The sequence below is a fragment of the Palaemon carinicauda genome, chromosome 19 (assembly GCF_036898095.1).
Source record: "Palaemon carinicauda isolate YSFRI2023 chromosome 19, ASM3689809v2, whole genome shotgun sequence".
NCBI classification, from domain to species: Eukaryota; Metazoa; Arthropoda; class Malacostraca; order Decapoda; family Palaemonidae; genus Palaemon; species Palaemon carinicauda.
The window spans coordinates 96,454,199-96,476,698 of record NC_090743.1 but is presented as its reverse complement, the minus strand read 5'-3'; the positions used below and the strand labels follow the sequence as shown (position 1 = coordinate 96,476,698).

Sequence of the window (22,500 nt, the reverse complement as noted above, 5' to 3'; positions counted from 1 at the left end):
ACAGGATCAAACCTATTTTCTCGTACTTTCATTAACCATCCATGTGTGATATAATTGAAAAGATTATGATATGAAATGATATACTGTTATCGATTTTGTGATTGGATTTGATTTAAGAAGTGATAACCCAATAGGAAATATAATATAATATGATGAAATAATAGGCAAGGCAATCATGCACTTCTACCTGCATTCCTGTAAATAAGCTACAAATATTTTGGGCTCGGCTTCTATGACATACAGCTAATGAAATATCTCAACACAAAATATTAGGAAGATGAATGAGAACTTACGTGTAAGGTGGATGTCCGTCTTGTATCGTATTAGTGAAATATTCTTCTGTCAGACGCCGCATTCCTAAATGGTTTTCTAGGATCCACATGACGTTAGGAGCCGGAAAGGCTGCGTAGAGACACGTCAAGCTCACTGGTTGCCCAAGATGAGCCCAAATTTGGGTGCCTGGACCTCGGACTTTCGGTGCGAAGTACACATTCAACAAGACTCGTTTGCTCTTCGAAGGAGGATACCCATTACTTGCAATGCAAATGTATCCCCCAGCAGTCTGGTGATTCACGTGTTCCAAGATGAGATTACGATTCTCCCAGCTTGATGCTGAGGGATGCAAGGTTCGGGAGTTGAGCACAACTGTCTTACATTGCAATTATGCAAGACAAGACACATTTTTATATATGAAAAGAATTTGTTTATTTGTCCACATTACTTATAGTAATTAAATGATTTTCATTGTCATAATATAGTTGTTCTATTTCATCTTTACCTAGAGAATTCTATTAATCAAGATTTTCAAAATTTTACCAAAATGTATATTTCAATTATAATTTACTTATTTTTCTTCATAGTATACCATCAATGATACTAGAAGGGAAGTGCGTTTTAATTTCCTATAACTCTTATAGTCCATGAGCCGATCCAACTATTAGTAATGATTGGAAGAATAAGTGTAGTTTAAACCTTCAGTCCTATAGATTTATGTGATGGACAAGTCAGATATACAGCTAAATGGGTTTTTATCCACCATATGAGAAAGCATCTTGACTTTTCGGAAAATTTTTAGTATGAGTAAAATCGGGATATATATTTGTAACGGTAGATTATACAAAAAAGTATAAAATTAAATTTGAATCAAGGTGAAGTATGCTCAATTTATTTTCTAGTTATATATCTTGAATTATAGCAAAAACATCACTGAGAACAAAATTGTGGGTGGTTTTGCCATTTTCACATAAAGTTTCCTAAATGTTTGAAATTTGTGTTTTAACATAAATTAGAACCCATTTTCAGCGAAGTGCAACAACAGGCCATTTGAATTCAGCATTGGATAGTGGTTCAGCCCCACAATCGCCTCTGGTGAAAATCCTTTCAGCAGCGAACCGACTAGCTGTAGCCATGACTTGACTGTGGGGTATCATACCCCTATTAGACAATTGGGTGATATTTAATTAATATGTCAGAGTATATGGAAACAGTTTTTTCTTATATTTCTTTCAAGAACTTTTTCTTTTCTTCTACTACTATAGCCTTCACCTCATATTTCATGGAAACTTAAAGCTATTGATGACTTTACTTGCAAGATAAGTTAAAATACTATAATAAATTGTTGGCAAGTTATTCAATGGTAATTTTTTGAAATATGGAGAGCCAGAAAGTAGACATGTTTCAATATAAGAAAATAACGTGGTTGTGCCAGCAGACACTGTTGGCTATTTACCAACAATAAATGTCCAGCAACAGTTCAAGACATTCGTCATGAATATACGTCCATTAAAAATTCATTACATCTTCATTCTTTGTCAAGCACTGTTTTCCAAACAACATGAATAGCATGGAGACACCAAGAACGGTATGGGAAAGATATCCCCAAAATGGGTAATTTTCCCAAAATATCTAGAGATGCATCAATTTGCGACTTGCAGTTGAGTCTAGTGCCATTGCAGCAGGGTCAATTGAAATAATCCTTGAAGAAAAGCATTACAAAAGGCCTGTTTGTTTTTATAACTGATGTATGAGGTACTGAATACATTAGCATACAAAGAGGTTAAGGACTGGCTTTCTGTCAACAGACCTGAGGATATACCAAAATCCATGATATTCTACCTCTCTTTCATGACTTCTACAGTTCACCATAAACAAGTAAATCCATGTAGATGGATTGATGTAGACCAAAGAGCAAAGAAAACAGTCTGCAAGGATACACAAGTCCATGGGCCAGCTGGCTGACTGGTACTATCGGGAGGTACTAAAAGCCACTTTAATCAGACATTCAGTATGGTATCCCATTTCTAAAAATGTTTGCCGGGCATTCCAACAATGTAGCAATTTTTGTGGTAGAGGGATTTTAAGTTTTTGCATGGTGTCGTATCATAAAAATCACTAAATTTGCATTTTATGGCAAAGGTGAAGTTAGTATTTAATTATGTTTCTGTCTTTGCACGCATTTGACTAAAATGTATGGCTTCAGATAAGGACTATGATCCATACCTTGGACCTCCAGAAAAGCAATAAAAGACAGATACTGCACTCTGTAATTTGTGTAACAAATATGTACCACGGGAAACCTTGACTAAACCCAAGAGCATTGAGTCATCGAGGACACTTATTCACAATGACAAGTTCCAAACATATATTATGAAACATCACACTGTAACGACTTCACGCACAAGAAATCTTTGCATTAGCTAGAAGCTGAATGTGTTGATCTCGGACAGTCAGCTTAACATCAAAGAACATTCCGAGAGACTGGGACCAGTAAGTGCACATTTGTTCGGCAAAAAGCATATTTTGTGACAAAGACTCCAAATATCTTAGAAGAAGCCATAATCATGAAAAACTGACTCAGGCAGTCATATTATAAAAATCACCAAATTTGCCTTTTGTGGCAAATACAAAGTTAGTATTTAATCAAGTTGTGTTTCTGTCTTTGCAGGTATGTGACTATGAAGCATGGCTTTTGATGAGGACTATGGTTCATACCTTGGACCTCCAGAAAAGCAAAAAAAAACAGATACTGCACTCAGTATACTGTGTAACAAATATGTACCACGAGAAAACCTGACTAAACCCAAGAACATTGAGTCATGGAGGACACTTGTTAATACTCCTAAGATAAAAAGATTTGGACCAATACTTAAAATTGATTCACAATGAGAAGTTCCAAACATATATTATGAAACGACATACTGTAACAGATTCACACACAAGAAATCTTTGCATTAGCTAGAAGTTGAATGTGTTGATCTCGGACATTCAACTTCTTAATATCAAAGAACATCCCGAGAGACTGGGACCAGTAAGTGCACACTTATTCTGCAAAAAGCATATTTTGTGTCAAAGACTCCAAATATCTTAGAATAAGTCATTGTCGTGAAAAACTAACTCAGGCAGTTGAGGTCTGGCCAGACAAAATTATACGGGAATCTACCGGTAAATACTTGACTAAAAAAATGGTCTGAAAGCCAGAAGAAGACTGATGAACAAATCCTGGCCCTCACATCACATGAATTAGTAGCTGCTGAAGCACACCACCACAGATCATGCTCTCTAGAATACACGAGACAAAGACTAAAACAACTTCCCATCAGTGAGGACCATGAAAACAATGAAGAAAAAGCATACACTCTATCTGAGTCATATGCTTACCAACAGCTCTCTTGTTTGACTACATCAGACAAGAATTGGTCGCCAAACACAAAATAGCATACACAACAAACTTAACAGAGAAGCTTGTGCCATTTATACACACTGGCGGAGTAACTGATTTGAAGGTACATACTAAAAAGCACAAATGACACACACACTTGAAACAGGTCTTGCATTATGCATAAAGATCCTTCTATGGAAATAACAACAGACTCCTGATCATTCCAGACAGAGTAACTTGCGAGGAACTTGCTAGAGAAATCTTAACACTGAGAAAAAAACTTTGCCTATATTCATCTCATAATCAGAGTTTGGAACATGCCATAACCAAATCTGCTGTAATTCTTAGAAATGTCATTAAGGAAGAGCAACATGAGTAACCATGGCCCCCCTCACCTAGATGAGCTTGATGAACAATATGTCAGCACACCAGATCTGTTGCAGAAGTTTTTGACCATTCTTCTATCTGAGGTGACTACAACTCGGACACTAAAGCTAGTATGATCGTTTTCCCAACATCTTATGTATGGAGTTATAATAGGGCAGCTGAAGACATTAAAGCACATTATACTTCCATGAGCTCTTAACACCCTTACAGGAAATGTTGAGATCATAAAGATTCTGAACCATTTGGCTCATGGAGTATTATACTCAACACTGGAAGAAGTAGACACAGTACTTTGTCTCCAGAAATGGGATCAGCAATCTCGATTGAGCGTTTTGTTACGGACGCAAACACATGTTGGCATTCCAACAGTGCTAGCATACGAAAACATAAATAGACAAGAGGAAACTCTCAGTGGAGCAGAACATCCCATTGAGTAAATGGAATCATCCTTCAGCCACGGGTATCGACAGTCCTTCCCCTCCCTCGCCAAACAGTCATACAGAAGGACAAGAGACGATAACTTCATGCAATAGCACCTATTTAACCTCAGCATGATTTCGATGAGAGGAAATCCCCACCTGCTAAATCTCCAGATCATCCTGTGGATGCACAGAAGGAAGCCTCTTTAGCCGAGAACAAAAACCTTTCATGGTTGTTAGTGAGGATAAGTGACTCGACAAACCAACAAACGAGCTCATGGACAGGCTTTAACATTCTGACAACTGTCAACGTGGACATAAAGCCCGACACAGTTGGGTACTTACTGACAGTCAATTCCCCAGTAGCTTAGATGTCAACTGTGCACCAAATACTTGAACAGACAAATAAAATAGACTGCCCTTAATCTTCCAGAGGTCTTCTACGTTTTTTATTAAGCTTTGTACTCCCGAGCGGTGTAGATATTGCGAATGGGAACCTTTCACACAATATGCAATCACCTGTCCATTCTGGATAAGCTGTTTGGAGAAGCTGGACTTGAAAATTTGGCAATCGAAGCTGGAGTCATTGCAGAAGGATCTAACAACAGCATTAATGAAGGTCGACAGTACAACCATGGTGGTCGACTTCACAAGATCATTTATGAAGCATTGATGTGTCTAATGTGGAAAGGTTTCCAAGAGTGGAGAGAAGTAAATCATACAAACGACTTTCCAGTGCTTTGATGCCTGATAAACCCTGCTACTGAAGTACATGCCCAAACCAGCTACCAAACTTTGCCCGCACTCCTAGACGACACATCCACAAAGCAAATCATTGCCCATTTTGCAGAATATCAAGATGAACTATTAAACCCTTGGGGATCACTACCATCATTCTGGATGTCCTATCTGGATCTTGTGGAAATTCTACTGGCAACTGGGTACGGCACCTTCATGGCATATGCAGCATGATTCCTTGGTGTTTTTCTTACGACAATCAAAATTATACTCGCTACCTATCGATATACCATGCTCAAATGACAAAACTCAAGGAAGATCTTCCTATGAGTTACCAACACCTCTTGGAAGGCAGATTCTCGCTTCAGCTGAGTGAGAACAACACATTTGGACGTATCCCAGTTTACCAAACAGTGTAAAAGACATCTGGTCGGACAAGAGGTCTTAGCTTGAAGCCAAAGCAGGATCAAAGTACTGTACTACCTTACTGCAGAACATCGAAGCTCATGCATACGACAATTGTGTGCCTTGGTTGAACTCGAAGATCGTCGTCTTAAAAATACAGACCTAGTAGCATCTCACATTCAGAAATTTCAAACGCAGGTGGAACATGGGGCTTCAGCTTCAAACCAGAAACAGGGCATGCTATTATATAGCAGCAGAACATCAAGCAACAGCACTGTAACAGCTACGTGAATTGATCACTCTCCGGTGTACTGGATTCACCAATCCACATCTTACACAGTCACACATTAGGAGAGATCAGTATGATATTGCCCCTTTTATTAATTTCCTTGAAAATAGTGGAACAAACCCATTCCAAGCATGCTTAACAGACCTTTTTCACCTCTCCACTGGCATTATCATCCCTTCTCATGTAAGAAGCCTATAAAATTTCCCAAAACGACGGCTACAGACAGATGAAGGTTTCTATAATGGTATAAAACAAAGACAAAATGCATCAGTGAAGGTGAAACTCTTAGTCTTCAGGAAGTAAAAAAGGTGGTAGTTTTGAGACAGAAAGGTGTTTTGCAATATGATGATCATTGCTTAGACAGGTTTTAGTCATCCACTCCGCCCTTTAATTTTGCATTGGCTAATGTTGATTGGTCTACCGAACTGATGTGGTCTTTAATGCGTACATCATCATCATCATCATTATCTCCTCCTATGCCTATTGATGCAAAGGGCCTCAGTTAGATTTCAGCAGTCACCTCTATCTTGAGCTTTAAAATCAATACATCTCCATTCATCATATCATACTTCACACTTCATAGTCCTCAGCCATGCAGGCCTGGGTTTTCCAACTCTTCTAGAGCTTAAGAAGCCCAGTTAAAAGTTTGGTGAACTTATCTCTTCTTGGAAGTGAGAAGAGCAAGCCCAAACCATCTCCATCTACCACATATTGCACTAGAGTAATCTCTCTTATAGTTTCATTTCTAATCCTGTCCTGCCATTTAACTCCCAATAATCTTCTGTAGGCTTTGTTCTCAAGTCTACAAAATCTGTTGGATATTGTTTCATTGTCATACCACGATTCATGTCCATACAGAAACACCGGTTTCCCTAAACTGATATATAGCTGGATTTTTATATGTAATTTCAGGCGATTTAACTTTCAAATTTTACTTAACCTAGCCACTGTCTGATTGCTTTTTTTTTTATCTTTCATTAAACTCCAATTCTAAAGTCCCTGTATTAGCAATCATAGGGTCATATTTAAATTATTCCACCTCATTAATCCTTTCTCCTATGCAATGATATTTCATCTTCCATTGCATATTCCATTCTTATCACCTCTGTCCTTCTTCTATTCATCTTAAGCCCAACTTCATATGCTATTTCATGCATTCTGATAAGCAATCTATGCAAGTACTATGGCATTTTGCTAATAAGAACCAAGTCATTAGCATACTCTGGTCAGCTAATTTCCTGTTACCAATCCCGTGCAATCCCTCTCCGCTATCCCCAACTGTTCTGTGCATTACAAAATCCATGAGGAGGATAAACTACATAGGTGACAGCACATTCCATTAGAGTAATCCACTGTTCACTATAAATTCATTTGATAGCACTCCATTAACATTAACTTTGCACTTGCTATGCTCATGATCAGACTTAATCAAATTTACATATTTAAGAAGAACTCCATAATAATCCAGGGCTCTCCAAAAATTGGCCGATGTACACTATCAAAGGCTTTTTTCATAGTCCACAAATGCCATCAGAAGTGGAGCTTGTTCATCTCTCAGCTTTTCATCAATCTTTCTTTCTAATCTCTTAAGAATTAGCATACTTTATATTCACATGACAACTGACGTAAGCGTGATGCCTCTAATTATTGCAATCAGTCAGATCTCCTTTTTTATACCATTCTTACCAATACTCCTTGCTCCTATTCATCCGGTTTTGCCTTTTCATACCACTCCCTACAAATTGAACTTATAAGATAGAATAGTGTGCCCGAGTGTATATTCACATGACAACTGACGTAAGCGTGATGCCTCTAATTATTGCAATCAGTCAGATCTCCTTTTTTATACCATTCTTACCAATACTCCTTGCTCCTATTCATCCAGTTTTGCCTCTTCATACCACACCCTACAAATTGAACTTTTAAGTAAGTATTCTGGTTGTCACTTCATTTTCGATCAAAAACATTTCAGCAGTTATTCCATTATATCCAGGGTCTTTTTATCTCTAGAGCTTTTAATAATAGCTTCGATTGCAAACATACTGAATTCATTCATGGGCACAATAAGGTCCTCCTCACCTTCAGGTATATCAATCAGATTAGTCCCTTTATATCTACTATTCATGACCTCACCAAAGTGTTCCATCCAACAATGCCTTTCTTCATCTTGTTATCACAGATTCATCTCTATTTTTGATGGGTATATGCTTAGTTTTTGTCCCATTACAGATTTCAATTATAATTCTATGAGCAATTCTTACACCATAGCCACTCCCTGAATTCATAGCTTTCTCAGCTTATGTGTACAAAGAAAACTTATTTAAATCAGCTGAATATCTTAATCGTTGATCATTTGAAGGTATAATTTTTAGCCACATAAAACCGTAACACATGATAAAAAACTGGAGTTCATTATTGGGCCTGTTCTAAAAGTAAGACTGATCTAAAACATTTTCTGGCTGATTTGTGGAAGGCTAAGAAATTAAAAAATGCCCTTGGAAACAAGATTATGTGTGTGACCTGTGGAGAACGTTGCATAAGACTTACTCCTGATAGTTTCAAAGGAGTTAGTATTCTCCAGACAAACCAATAAGAAGCAATCACAATCCTTCTGCTACATGCTAGCATGCTAAAGAGCAATACTTAACTTTAATCTGTGTGACAGATAACACTGGTGTTTCTGTTATTTTCCTATTTCTAAGAAGTGACAAGGATTAAATTGTTTATCAAGGAATGTGCAAAATATTCACAACAGGATGATTGATATGGCAAAACTTGCAACTTTATTAAGAAGGGAAGAGTGCTCTGCTCTGTCAGGGCTACATGTGTGGACAGGATGTGACACATAGCATAGCCAAATATATTGAAACAATTCCATCTCCTTGCACACAGTGGCAGGTTTCCATGAACAATTTCAATACCATCCAAGAATTTACCTGTTAACTTTACTGCACAAACACCAAAGTAGAAGTAATGAGTTGAGATATCATAGGCTCATAAGCAGAAAGCACAATAGTCAATTGAGACAACTTCCACCTTATGAGGTCACAGTCAGGCAGCACAATTAGAGCAAACTATCTTGCTGCCATTTGGAGAAAAAGCCTTAAAAATTGTTCATTGATTCACAATGAAGCTGATGGTCATGGAAGAATAAACAGTGATGCTGGGAATCTTAATATTGGTAGACGATAATAATACCTATTCCCAATACATTTCCTTGTCCGAAGTCAGGTAAATGCAAAAAAAAAAAAAAATAAATAAGTAAATAAATAAACCTGGTCAACCCTCTCATTGACCCTGTATTATGAATTGGATTAAATGCACACCTGTTTGCATCTTAGGGTCCCGGCTCAAAGTACACTTTACAGTGAAATTAAATGGATTTCTTTCGATGGATGCCCACACACAAGACATTTTTTTAGTTGTGGAGTGTTTACAGTTTCCCTATCCACTCTTTCGTGTCACTAGAAAATAGTGGCAGACACCGTCCACTGAAAATTGGTCTATATGTGGATCCAGTGCAGAATGAAGACGATTTGTGTTGCAATGATGATTATGATGATTATAAGCAGGATACTACTTCCATATCGTTAGCATCGTAAACAACTGCCAAAATAATATTTTTTCTACTTGCGAAGTTGAAAATATCCTGAACACCTAGGTTACCTTGTCATATATGCTGGAAAGTTTTGGATACTTCCATACCACTTAATCTCTGCATACAATATATTCTAGTACACCAGTAGGTGCACCATATTTTGGAGATGTGATTTAAGCATAGGCCTAAGTCCAGATTTTGTTAAAAGTTACATAGGCAGTTAATTCATGATACTGATATGGAATTATATCTAATAATTGAATGTTATATATTGTGTGATTTTTACTCTAAGACCATATGCGCTACTTGTATTATTATTATCATTATTATTATTATTAATGATATTATTACTTGTAAAGCTACAACCTTAGTAGGAAAAGCAGGATGCTATAAGCCCAGTGGCCCCAACAGGAAAAATAGTCCAGTGAGGACAGGAAACGATGAAAAATAAAGAACGGTAACAACATTTAAATAAATATTTCCTATATAAACTATAAAAACTTCAACAATACAAGAGGAAGAGAAATTAGATAGAATAGTGTGCCCGAGTGTATCCTCAAGCAAGAGAACTCTAACCCAAGACAGTGGAAGACCATGGTACAGAGCTATGGCACAAATCAACACTAGAGAACAATGGTTTGATTTTGTAGTGTCCTTCTCCTGGAAGAGCTGCTCATCATAGCTAAAGATTCTTTTCCACCCTTACCAAGAGGAAAGTGGCCACTGGACAATTACAGTAGAGTAGTTAAACCCATGGGTGAAGTAGAATAGTTTGGTAATCTCAGTGTTGTCATGTGTATGAGGACAGAGGAGAATCTGTAAAGAATCGGCTAGACTATTCAGTGTATGTGTAGACAAAGAGAAAGTGAACCGTAACCAGAGAGAAGGATCAAATGTAAAACTGTCTGGCCAGTCAAAGGACCTCATAGTATTACATTGATAGAGCATATTTGAATATAAGTGTGATAACGTATATTATGAATTATGAGTTACCTTAAAGATAGGATGTGATTCTTCTTACTTTTGTATTGCAGTAGATTCCCCTCTTTAAGAGTGATGCTCATTTATCATTTTCATATCTTTTATACAGGATTTTGTTTATATGACGTGAGTCAGGAGTCGAGAGCCACTCAGAGCTGAAGGTTGTAAGGCTTGCTGAACACCACTAGCAGTAATGTAACTTAAGAATATTAAATGTGTTTTATGATAGAGACGTATCATTCAACATTCCAAACATTGGACGATTCGGAAAAGAGTCTGGGATTATCAAATACAACACTAATAAACTGATTTATTTCAGGTGATTGAGCTGCTACAATAATGAAAATGATACTGTAATTAATACAACTGTGGAGACGATCAAGTTGGAAACCAAACTCACGCAACAGAGGAATGCAAGATCACTGGAAAAACGCCAGTCAACCACAGGAACACAAGCTTCACTAAGCTACAATCACGTTAGATGTCAAGAAAGAAGTCACATTAAATATGTTACTACTTTATTCATGTTGATATAAGGAAGGGGTGAAAATTGTTACATGTAGGGATTGCGGTGCTTAGGTAAATATTTTACCTTAAGCCCGAGTTAGTTCTGCATGAAGAGATTAATTGTTGAGCTGCTAAAGTTTTTTTGCATTACGTATCAAAAAAGTGCGATTACCAACTTAAGAACTAGGTTATAATTAACTTTTCTTAGGAAGCTTCGAGTTGATGTTTTAAGTGAGGGATACAATGTACTACTGTTTGGCCAGTCAAAGTTGTTAATGTTGTTACTGTTCTTTAAAAATTCAATTTTAACTGCTAATTACTTTTCTTGTCTCCTTATTTCCTTTCCTCACTGGGCTATTTTCCTTGTTGGAGCCCTCGCGGTTGTAGCATTCTGCTTTTCCAACTATGGTTGTAGCTTAGCAAGTAATAGTAAAAATAATAATAATAATAATAATAATTAATAATGATGATAATAATTAATAATCTCTAATAACAACAACAACAACAGCAATAATAATAATAATAATAATAATAATAATAATAATAATAATAACAATAGTGGTAGTATCTCAACAGGCGGCTGGTGCCCTGGGTAACCTGCTAATGTAAAAATCAAGGAATAAAAAAGAAATCTTGTTCTGTGATGTTTTAAAAAATGTTTCTATACATATATCCCCTAAAAAATGCACATACTTCAACTTATTTTGATTCGTGTATTTTTTTTTTATTTATTTTTTTTTTTGTGTGAAATCAACAATAACCCAGATATATCCAAAATTTGGTTATACTAAAAATTCCCCGAACAAGTCAAGACTCTTTCACATATGGTGGATAAAAAACCATTTAGCTTGTCCATCACATAAATCCTTGTGGTTGAAGGGTTTTAACGACTTGGAAATCCCAATGGCACCTGGCCACTCCATTCTGGCAATAAAACATAAAGAAATTGTGTATGGTTCACAAACTGTTAGGCTTAAAAAAACGAATGAAAACAATCGTGTGTGACACAAATGATACTGTATATGAAAATGATCGTATGTTCAAAATTCTAAATTTTCGATTTGTATTTGTATTTATGTGAATTTTTTTTTTATAGAATAAATGACAAAAAATTATTTACACAAATACCTAAATTCCTGGGTATTTATCATTATTCATTAACAAATGCACCAAAAAAGTTGGAGTTACGTCAGGCTCCTAGATGTTTTTTGCTTTTTAAAAGTGAAAGTAGGGGTGCCCCCTTTTGGGGCCAAAAATTAATAAGACTGGACCGACAGGGCTCGTTAGGGCGTGGTTGGAGCTGGGAGTCAGTAATGTCCCGACCAAATAAGTCCTATTACAATAATCAAAAGCTTCTTGCATCCTGTTTGCATATATGCTTCATAAAAAAAAAAATACGGAAAACCTGAAACTGGAGATAGCTTTTCCTCGTAAATCATTTGGCTGACTCTTAAGAGAGAGAAAAAGGTGTGTGTTTAGTAAAAGTATTTTTCACGAGGTTTATGAAGAACTCATTAATTTGAATTAAAAAGCTTCTCATTATTCAACGCCAATCTTCCTCAAGCCATTTAAAACACGAGCGTTCAATTAAGCCTGGTTGGACTGAATTAATTCAAGTTTTAGCAGCCCTAATTTCCTGCAAGGCTGAAATATTTCTAAGTTGGAAAACATTTAGAGATTTTGAAGATAAATCTGTGTTTTTTATATCTTTGCTCACTTTAGTTCTTTATTTAGAAAGGAAAACATAATCCTCGAATAACTTTATCGAAGGCCAGAAAAAGAAGATTATTCTGGGAGAATAACCTCCTGTCCTTCCAACTTTTTCTTATATTTATTTTTTCCAAAAGGTCAAAAACTTAGGGATGATGGTTTATTGATCTTAATTCACTCTCCATACTTTTTATTATGACTTCCCACACAAGAAAAAAAATAAAAAAGAACAAAGAACAATGACACCTAATCATAAAATTCTTGGTTAAACATATGATACAAAATTAAACATAGAATAAATGGATGAGCATAAAAAAAGACGATTTTGCAAAAAAAGACAGGTAATGTGCTAAAAGGGAAAGTTCAATTAAAGAATTTTCAACATAAAACGTTGTGTTTGTTTGTGAACAGTTTCCTGGCCATAATTTTTATCGAAGAGTAATGACACCTGCAGGGGTTAACTACTATGTAAAAAAAACTTTAGTCACGCAAAAGTAGAATAGAAGGCAGTTAAACATAAAAACGGTGATGTGCAGAATAATATAGTGGAAATTAAATATAATAATGATAATATTGAAGGAAAATGAGAAGGAATGAATAAAAAGGAATGACGATAAAAATAAAAATGGATGGACGTATAGAAAGGACAGGTATGGGCTAAGTTGCTATAATAATCTTATGTTCGAGGCAGATAGTCCCATAAAGTTCTAAAACGCTCTAGAGGCCGCAGGACATTGCATTTTTTATATCTTTTGTGTCAGACTACACAAAAGATCCATCGGTGAAAAATGACACTGATAAAAAGTAACGATGTGAAAAAGTAATAAAAAAAAAAACCTGGAAAAGGGAAGCAAAAAGAAAAAACTTACCGTATGTGGAAGAATTGAGCCGGATTCTGTTGTAGTCTTCCCTGAACCACTTGTACGAAGGGGTTGGAGTCCCATGGGCAGAACAGGTAAGGACGGCTTTCCTCCCTTCCATCACCCACATCACTTCATCTTTATCGTCCAACACAGGCGGCTCTATGAGGATATGAATAAAAATGAATCTCTCTCTCTCTCTCTCTCTCTCTCTCTCTCTCTCTCTCTCTCTCTCACACACACACACACACACAAAAGGGAATTGAAAATATAAATCACAGCTTAATGTTGTAATATCTTTACATACAAAATAGCAAATATAAGGATCAGAATTCTAGCGGATGTAGTAAATAGTAACACGGTATACGAGTTCAAGAATTAGTAATACAAGATCATAACAACTCAAAATGTTTAAATTAAATCGCTTTACCCAAGATCAAATAGAGTCTCCCCGACGGACTAAAAGGTCTTTGAGAAATCCTAAATCCTCGTAACTCTCTCTCTCTCTCTCTCTCTCTCTCTCTCTCTCTCTCTCTCTCTCTCTCTCTCTCTCTCTCTCTCTCTCAATTAGTTCGTTATGTGTGTTGCATTAGATTTTTCATTTTTCTGACCATCATTTACACTCATATCTTCCCGGACAGTACTATCTTGTTCGTAATAATGTGCATGCAGTTAATTCTAATAGTCCTACCTTCTCCATCGTGAGGCTCAGTACTACAAAGTATTCTAGAAGTTTTATTCCAGCCGTAACCAAGTTGTGGAATTATCTCCCTAATCAGCTAGTTGTATCAGTAGAACTTCAAAAGTTCTAAGTTGCAGCAAATGTTTTCATGTTGAACAGGCTGAAATAAGTTTCTTTTTATAGTTTATTTATGGAAGATTTGTTTTCATGATGTTACTGATCTTAAAATATTTTATATCAATTGTTCATTACTTCTCATATAGAGTATTTATTTCCTCATTTACCTCCCTCACTGGGCTATTTTTCCCAGTTGGAGCCCTAGATCTTATAGCAACCTACTTTTCCAATTAGGGTTGTATCTTAGCTAATAGGTAGTAGGTTGGCCAGGGCACCAGCCACCCGTTGAGATACTACCGCTAGAGAGTTATGGGGTCTCTTGACTGGCCAGATGGTACTACATTGGATCCTTCTCTCTGGTTACGGTTAATTTTCCCTTTGCCTACACACATCCACACTGAATAGTCTGGCCTACTCTTTACATATCCTCCTCTGTCCCTATACACCTGACAACACATATTACTAAACAATTCTTCTTCACCCAAGGGGTTACTAAACTAATCGTTCAGTGGCCACTTTGCTCTTGGTAAGGGTAGAAGAGACTCTTTAGCTATGGTAAGCAGCTCTTCTAGGAGAAGGACACTCCGAAATCAAACCATTGTTCTCTAGTCTTGGGTAGTGCCATTAATGATATGTGTATATATATATATATATATATATATATATATATATATATATATATATATATATATATATATATATATATATATATATATATATATATATATACATATATATATATATATATATATATATATACTCATATACATATACATATACATATACATATACATATACATATCATTAATAGACGAATTCTTTTAAAAGAGGTAGGATTGAAAAAAGTTGGAGAGATTATACAAAAACCTGTCTGTTGATATAATTAAGGCTATAGAGTGCCATGAAAATTATGATGGAAAAAACGTATAGTAAAATTAATGATGACTTTCAAATAAGACTAAAACACGAATATAGATGTACCCAAAGTGGAAATAAAATCGTAGGATAAGCAAGAAATGTACTTACATGCCACTGAAATTGTAAAAATATAAAAGATATTCATTGGATCCTTGCATAAAGGTAAATATGGAGAGAAGCTATCTGAAATTATTGTATCCCAGGGTCAACGGAGTTAATGTTTCTAAAACTTGCTAAGTGAGGGAGGATATAAGAGTTGAATGATAGAAGACTTGAAGGGGTGATGTAAATCTTCAGTGCATATGAAAGTGACTAATAGTGACATAGCCTACTTATGAGAAATAAACGCTTACTAATGCAAACGAAATCAAGATTTGCTGAATAGCCCTTTAGATGCTGCAGTAAGGTTTGGACAGTTTTGGCATAGTCGGAGATATTTCATTGTATACACAATTAGTTATTGGAAGTATTCTAAACATAAGTATTATGTGAATTTGGATGAGAATAAATTTCCAACTTGAAGAAAATGCAGAGACGGGATTTTAGGAAAATGACAGTCATCAGAGATACAGAGGGAAATATATTGCATTGCGATGAGGACATTAAGAAGAGATGGAGAGAATATTTAAAACGACTGTCTAATGCTGAAAATAAGAGAGAGAAGCTGTGAGAAGCAAAATGGATGGAGGGGGGAGTGATGGATATACGTGATACAAGAGTGAAACTGGCATGAAGTAAAATGATGAAAGGTAAAGAACCAGGTCAATCAGAGTTTCGAATTGAAATGGTTATGATACTATCTACAGAGAGGGAAGAATGGATACTGGGTTTAATAAGAGCAATATGGGAAGAGAAAATAATGCCTAAAACTGGAAGGAGAGTCTAATCGTACCTATATCTAAGCAGAAAGATATCATGGAATGTGGTGACTGAAGGGAAATTAAACTAACAGAGCATAGTGTGAAAGTTATTGAGAGGGCACTAGGTGAAAGAATGTGAGATTGCAAAGAGTGGTAAACAGCAGTACTGTATGGATTCATGATGGGGAGAGGGACTGTGGATGCTGTTTATAGTAAGGCAGCTACATGAAGAGGGACTAGAGGGAAACCAGAAGGTCTTTTGTACTTTTGTAAATCTGTAGAAGGATTAGAATAGAATACCAAGGGAAGAGACAATTTGTTGCTTGTGGAAGAGGAAAGTCCCAGAGAAGTTGGTTAGACTGGAAGAAATGATGTACAAAAGAACAAGAATAAAAGTAATAACAGCTTTTTGGGAAACAAAATTCTTTGAAGTTAGAGATGTATTACACCAGGGGCGAGCATTACCCTATTTTTATTAGTGCTGGTCTTGGATGTGTTAAGTGTAGGAATAAGAAATGAAGAGTTGTGGGAGTTGCTATATGAAGATAATTTGGTGATTATTTCTGCAAATAAGGAAGTCTTGCAGAGAAGGATTGTATGGTGGCAAGAGACTAGAGAGGGGGTGGCTTGAAGGTAAATGTAGATAAGATTGAAAGTATGGTTAGCAGTAATGAAGGTAGGTACACGATAGCCTAGATGAAAGTAGAGGATTATAAAACAGATGGAACGATGTAGATGCTTGGGTTCTACTATAAGTCAGAAGGAAGGATGTGAGGCTGAAGTTGATAATAGGATAAAAGCAACCTGGATATATTGAGGGAAGAAGCATGAGTGGTTTGTGGTAAGAAATGCCAATCAAGCTGAGAGGTAAAATCTATAGCACAGTAATTAAACAAGTGTCAATGTATTTATCAGAAACGTTGTCTTCATGACATAAAGTGGAAGCAAAGTTTGAGAGAACAGAGATGAGAATGCCAAGGTGGATTATATGACAATTACTGATTGTAATATTGGAAAAGGATGAAATTAGAAGAATGACAAGGGTAGTACAGATTACAGTGTGATAAGAGTGTCACGACTTAGATGGTGGGGACACATGTTGAGAATGGATGGTGGAGAGGGAGTGAGGAGGCTTGGGGGGAACCTGTTTAGGGGGAAAGATCGAGAAGAAGGCCGAGAATTAGATGGTGAGATAAAGAGAAGGATGATATAGGGGGGAGAGGTTTCTTGGAAGAGGATGCTTTTGATAGAAGGCATTTGAGAGGGCGCATCTGGCAATTGACCGCTTAATGTAGGTATAACTGGGAAACAAGAAGAAGAAAGTAATAAAAAATGACAGTATATGCAGATGCAAAGATATAGCATAAGATAATGAATCGTTGATGGATTATGGATGGGTGATATTATCAGAACTGTTTGGGAATAGTGATGAGAAACGAAAAATAATTGAGAGTTTCGCATGAAGGTTTTGCATAAATTCCACAGAGGCTTTCCAAATCCAGCAATATTTTTTACATCTTCTGCATACCAATAATACTATGTCTACTTCCCAGCAATACTATGTCAGAGAGTGCAATTTTGATAAAATTTTACATTTTGATGTAAAGAATAGCAGAAGTGATGCTGTGTAGGTACAGTAAATGTAAGACAATAAAAAAAGTAAATGAATGGTAATTAGGTTAGCGTAACACGCATGTTACCAGTTTATATCAATATTTGACATCAAATATAATAGATTATTATTATTATTATTATTATTATTATTATTATTATTATTACTTGCTAAGCTACAACCCTAGTTGGAAAAGCAGGATGCTATAAGCCCAGGGACTCCAACAGGGAAAATAGCCCAGTGAGAAAAGGAAACAAGGAAATAAGAAAAGTAATTAACAATAAAGATTAAATATATTAAGAACAGTAACAACATTGAAATAAATATTTCATATTTAAACTATAAAATTTGTAACAAAACAACAAAAAATAGAAACAAGACAGAACAGCGTGCCCAAGTGTTCCCTCAAGCAAGAGAACTCTACTCCAAGACAGTGGAAGATCATGGTATAGAGACTATGGCACTACCCAAGACTAGAGAAATGTGGTTTGTTTTTTGAGTGTCCTTTTAGAAGAGCTGCTTACCACAGCTAAAGAGTCTCTTCTACCCTTAACAGGTAGTAGGTTGGCCAGGGCACCAGCCATCCGTTGATATACTACCACTAGAGAGTTATCGGGTCTTTTGACTGGCCACACAGTATTACATTGGATCCTTCTCTGTAGTTACGGTTCACTTTCCTTTTGCCTACACATACACCGAATAGTCTGGCCTATTCTTTACAGATTCTCCTCTGTCCTCATTCACCTGAAAACACTGAGATTACCAAATAATTCTTCTTCAACCAAGGGGTTAACTATTTCACTGTAATAGTCCAATGGCTATTTTCCTCTTGGTAAGGGTAGAAGAGACTCTTTAGCTATGGTAAGCAGGTCTTCTAAGAGAAGGACACTGCAAAATCAAACCATTGTTCTCTAGTCTTGGATAGTGCCATAGCCTCTGTACCATGGCCTTCCACTCTCTTGGGTTAGAGTTTCTTTCTTGAGGGTACACTCGGGCACACTATTCTATCTCATTTCTCTTCCTCTTGTTTTGTTAAAGTTTTCATAGTTTATATAGGAAATATTTAAATGTTATTGTTATTGAAATATTTTATTTTTCCTTGTTTCCTTTCCTCACTGGGCTATTTTCCCTGTTGGGGCATCTTGCTTTTCCAACTAGGGTTGTAGCTTAGCAAGTAATAATAATAATAATAATAATAATAATAATAATAATGATAATAATAATAATAATAATAATAATAATAATAATGATACTATGTCAGAGAGTGCAATTTTGCTAAAATTTGACATTTTGATGTAAAGGAGAACAGAAGTGATGTTGTGAAGGTACAGTAAATGTAAGACAATAAAGAAAGTAAATGAATGGTAATTAGATTAGCGTAACACGCAAGTTACCGGTTTATATCGATATTGCTAGTTAATATAATAGACAGTGTAGGATGACAAGAGAGGAGATTAATAGAAAATTAAAAGCAAGAAATGAGCGTGCAGAACTTGGAGAAAAGCCAATAATACTAATTGTGGAAATAAATGTGGGAATTTAGTATGTTATTGTCTAGGCAACTCTATAGAAATCAGTTGTATATTTGAAATGCAAAAAGAAACTAAACGCTTTTAAATCACAAGTTTAATTGTTTGCCGAGTATATCTAGTGCAGGGTGGTCCAAACTTTCCCACGCCAAGGGTCACATTACATGAAATACTTGATGGCATGGGCCACACAAGAAAATTATTATTAGAAGTATAATTGCTAGTGCAGTAACTGAACGAGAGCACCGTCCCCCAATTGGAGAGGATCAATTTCCTTATATACAAAAGATTTTTTATCATGCATGTAGATGCACTTAAAGAGTTTACACTCCGTATAATAAGTTTTTAAATTTTACTTTCTTGTATATTAATATTTTTGTTCCAAAACAAGATAAAAAAAAATATACAGAAAATAAGGGAAAGATTAAAAATTAGAATCTTATATAGTTGTTTATATTGAACTTCAAATAGCAATTAAAGTGCATATGATATACAAAAAGATAAAAAAAATATATGAACTACTCAGATACTAGTATTTAGTAATACCTTGATTAGTTTTATTCCTGTTCAATTTCAAAACACTGTACAATCAAAGTAAACCTATAAACTCAGACACACACACACACACACACACACACACATATATATATATATATATATATATATATATATATATATATATATATATATATATATATATATATACATATATATATATATATATATATATATATATATATATATATATACTTGAGTTATTTCAATTCAGCTATACCTTTTAATCATAGACATATATTGTCAAATGAGCGGGTAAAAAAGATGAAGTTCAAGTAGTTGTGCTTCTGTACAGGCTCCCATGGGATTGTTGTCTCAAACTCACAATATATTCCTTCAAGTTTTCCAAAAAAGATGAGAAGCCTGTTCGATTATTATTGTATAATTCATGGCCAGCAGGAAAGCGTGATGAAGCATTCACTGAAAAGTTGCAGCTTTCTACGGAATTACCATGTCATACTAGCTTGGAAACATTCTGTAATTTTCCTTTAGTACGTTCAGGTGGGCTGTCACTTCTATAAGAATGGCTTGGAGGCAAAGGAAGTCTTTATTGTGTAGCTGAATTTGGCACTATTCTGAATTACTAATACTGTATGCTGATTTTATAGAAATGGTAGAATAACTTCCCTTAAAGAGAAAAAACGGAGTGTTTTGCAGCACTCAGCCCACTAACACTTAAATATAGTGGCAGGTCACTGTACTGTGTTTAGTTTTTCCAGGAACGATATAAATTTGCTATGCCTAAGGAATTATTTCGGCATCTGATTAAGTTCACAATACTGATATCACTGGTCATGACTTCACTCATCTGCAACATTAGGCTTCATAAGGCCTCTTGGTGAATAATGCAGTGCAGTGTGATACAATACACGCAATTTTTCTTTAAAAGACCAACTAACCCCATAATACTGCTAGCCATAGTTTTTGCCCCATCAGTTACAATGCAGGAAAACTTTTTAGACCCTCCATATTCATTGACCATGCATTTGAGAGAAACGTATATATCAGAACCTCTACTATTATCATTCAATGACTGCATCTTGAAAAGTTCTTCGTGCACTGCAAAATCTTCGTCAGTGGTGACGGCAAATATGAGTAAATGGCTTGTTTCATCCACATCAGTGCTGTCATCTAAATCCAGTGAAAAGTATTTGCAACGTTTCATTACATTTTTAAGTTTCATTTGAACATACTGATCAAGTTTAGTCCCTTCTCTTACGAGTGTTTGGCGAGATAATGACACTTTAAAATTTCTTTGTTACCGGGTATTTTTTCTTCAACAAATTGTTGTGCTATTTTACTGCACACTGCTTTATCAATTCTCAACCCCCAAATGACTTTCTATTTCTTACAACCACCAAGGCAACTTCCTATGAAGCAGTAAGACTAGCAGTTTGGGGTTTTCGGGAGTTATGTAGACCATGCTTTTGCTGTATGTGTTTGCCCTTCAAGATATTCAATATACCACTTCGTGATTTTCCCACAATTTCAGCATTCTTTTCTTTGTGCAACTTCTCCTAATGCCTTCGAACGATATATTCATTAACAACAAAAACTATTTCCTGCCACACAACATTCTTCTTCCCACTTCATATCATATGCTCTGTTCACATCAGAGCACTTTATTCTCTTACTTTGACACATTATGAGAAGACGTTGCGAACAATAGTAATTAACTGCAAAACCACGGTAAGCTGAAAACAATTCGAAACTTTAGGGGCTCCATCCTCAATCTATTCACGTGGTTGTCATTAAATCTTTTTACGTTTATATGTTACTGTTATTATTATTATTCTATCTACCGTCAAAAGTAAACTAAATATTGGGATTGAACACATGTTATTGAAAAGAGAGAGAGAGAGAGAGAGAGAGAGAGAGAGAGAGAGAGAGAGAGAGAGAGAGAGAGAGAGAGAGAGAGAGAGAGAGTACTGAAATGATTTTAATTTTCTTTCATTTTTTATAATTTTTTTATCTCTTCTAGCATTCTGGAGGGATAATTTTTGGTCCAGTAAGGTTTCGTCACATTAAATCATACTGCATAATTAGGTCAGTGTTTGAGGGCCACAAAAAATCCCCTTGCGGGCCACATTTGGCCAGCGGGCCTAGGGTTGGACACCCTGATCTAGTGTAAGAGAATAGGAAAAGAAATTAAACTTCTAGAATACTTTGTAGTATTGGGCCTAATGATGGAAAATGTATGATTATTAGAATTATCTGCATACATAGTATAATCCAGGATGGTACTGTTCAGGAAGATCTGAATACATAGGATGGTCAGAATTGTGGAATCGTTTCCGAAATCAATGCAAATACAAACATAATTTCTGAGGGAGCGTGTACGCTTCCCGAATTAGTCTGTTTTGACCAAGAGATGACGTTCCTGAATAGATGACGTCAATTTAGCTGAAAAAATAGAATCATACGCGTCATGAAATTCTATTAAGCCTTGTCAAAAATCATTTATGTACTTAAAAATAAAAATTGATCCTTAATTATCATATATATATTTCAAAGAATCTAAAGTTTCCAAATATTTTGTATAAACAATTTTCACCATCATAGTCTTTATAATAAAGAGTAATTCCATAACTCAATGAAGTCCTGAAGAGGGGTCACGAAGTGATTCGAAACACGTGTCAACACCAAATAAAAAATGGAGAAACGTGAATGCATTT

At 35.7% G+C, this 22,500-nt stretch overlaps 1 protein-coding gene across 1 annotated transcript in view; it reads right to left on the bottom strand.

The window, feature by feature from the left end:
- Positions 1-22,500, bottom strand: part of LOC137658287 (lachesin-like) — a 58,205-nt gene that overhangs the window by 17,702 nt on the left and 18,003 nt on the right. Inside the window, exons 2-3 of the mRNA XM_068392957.1 lie at positions 13,562-13,714; positions 294-612 (exon numbers count right to left, since the gene is read on the bottom strand). Coding sequence (XP_068249058.1) covers positions 294-612; positions 13,562-13,714 — 472 coding nt within the window. The remainder of the gene's footprint in view (positions 1-293; positions 613-13,561; positions 13,715-22,500) is intronic.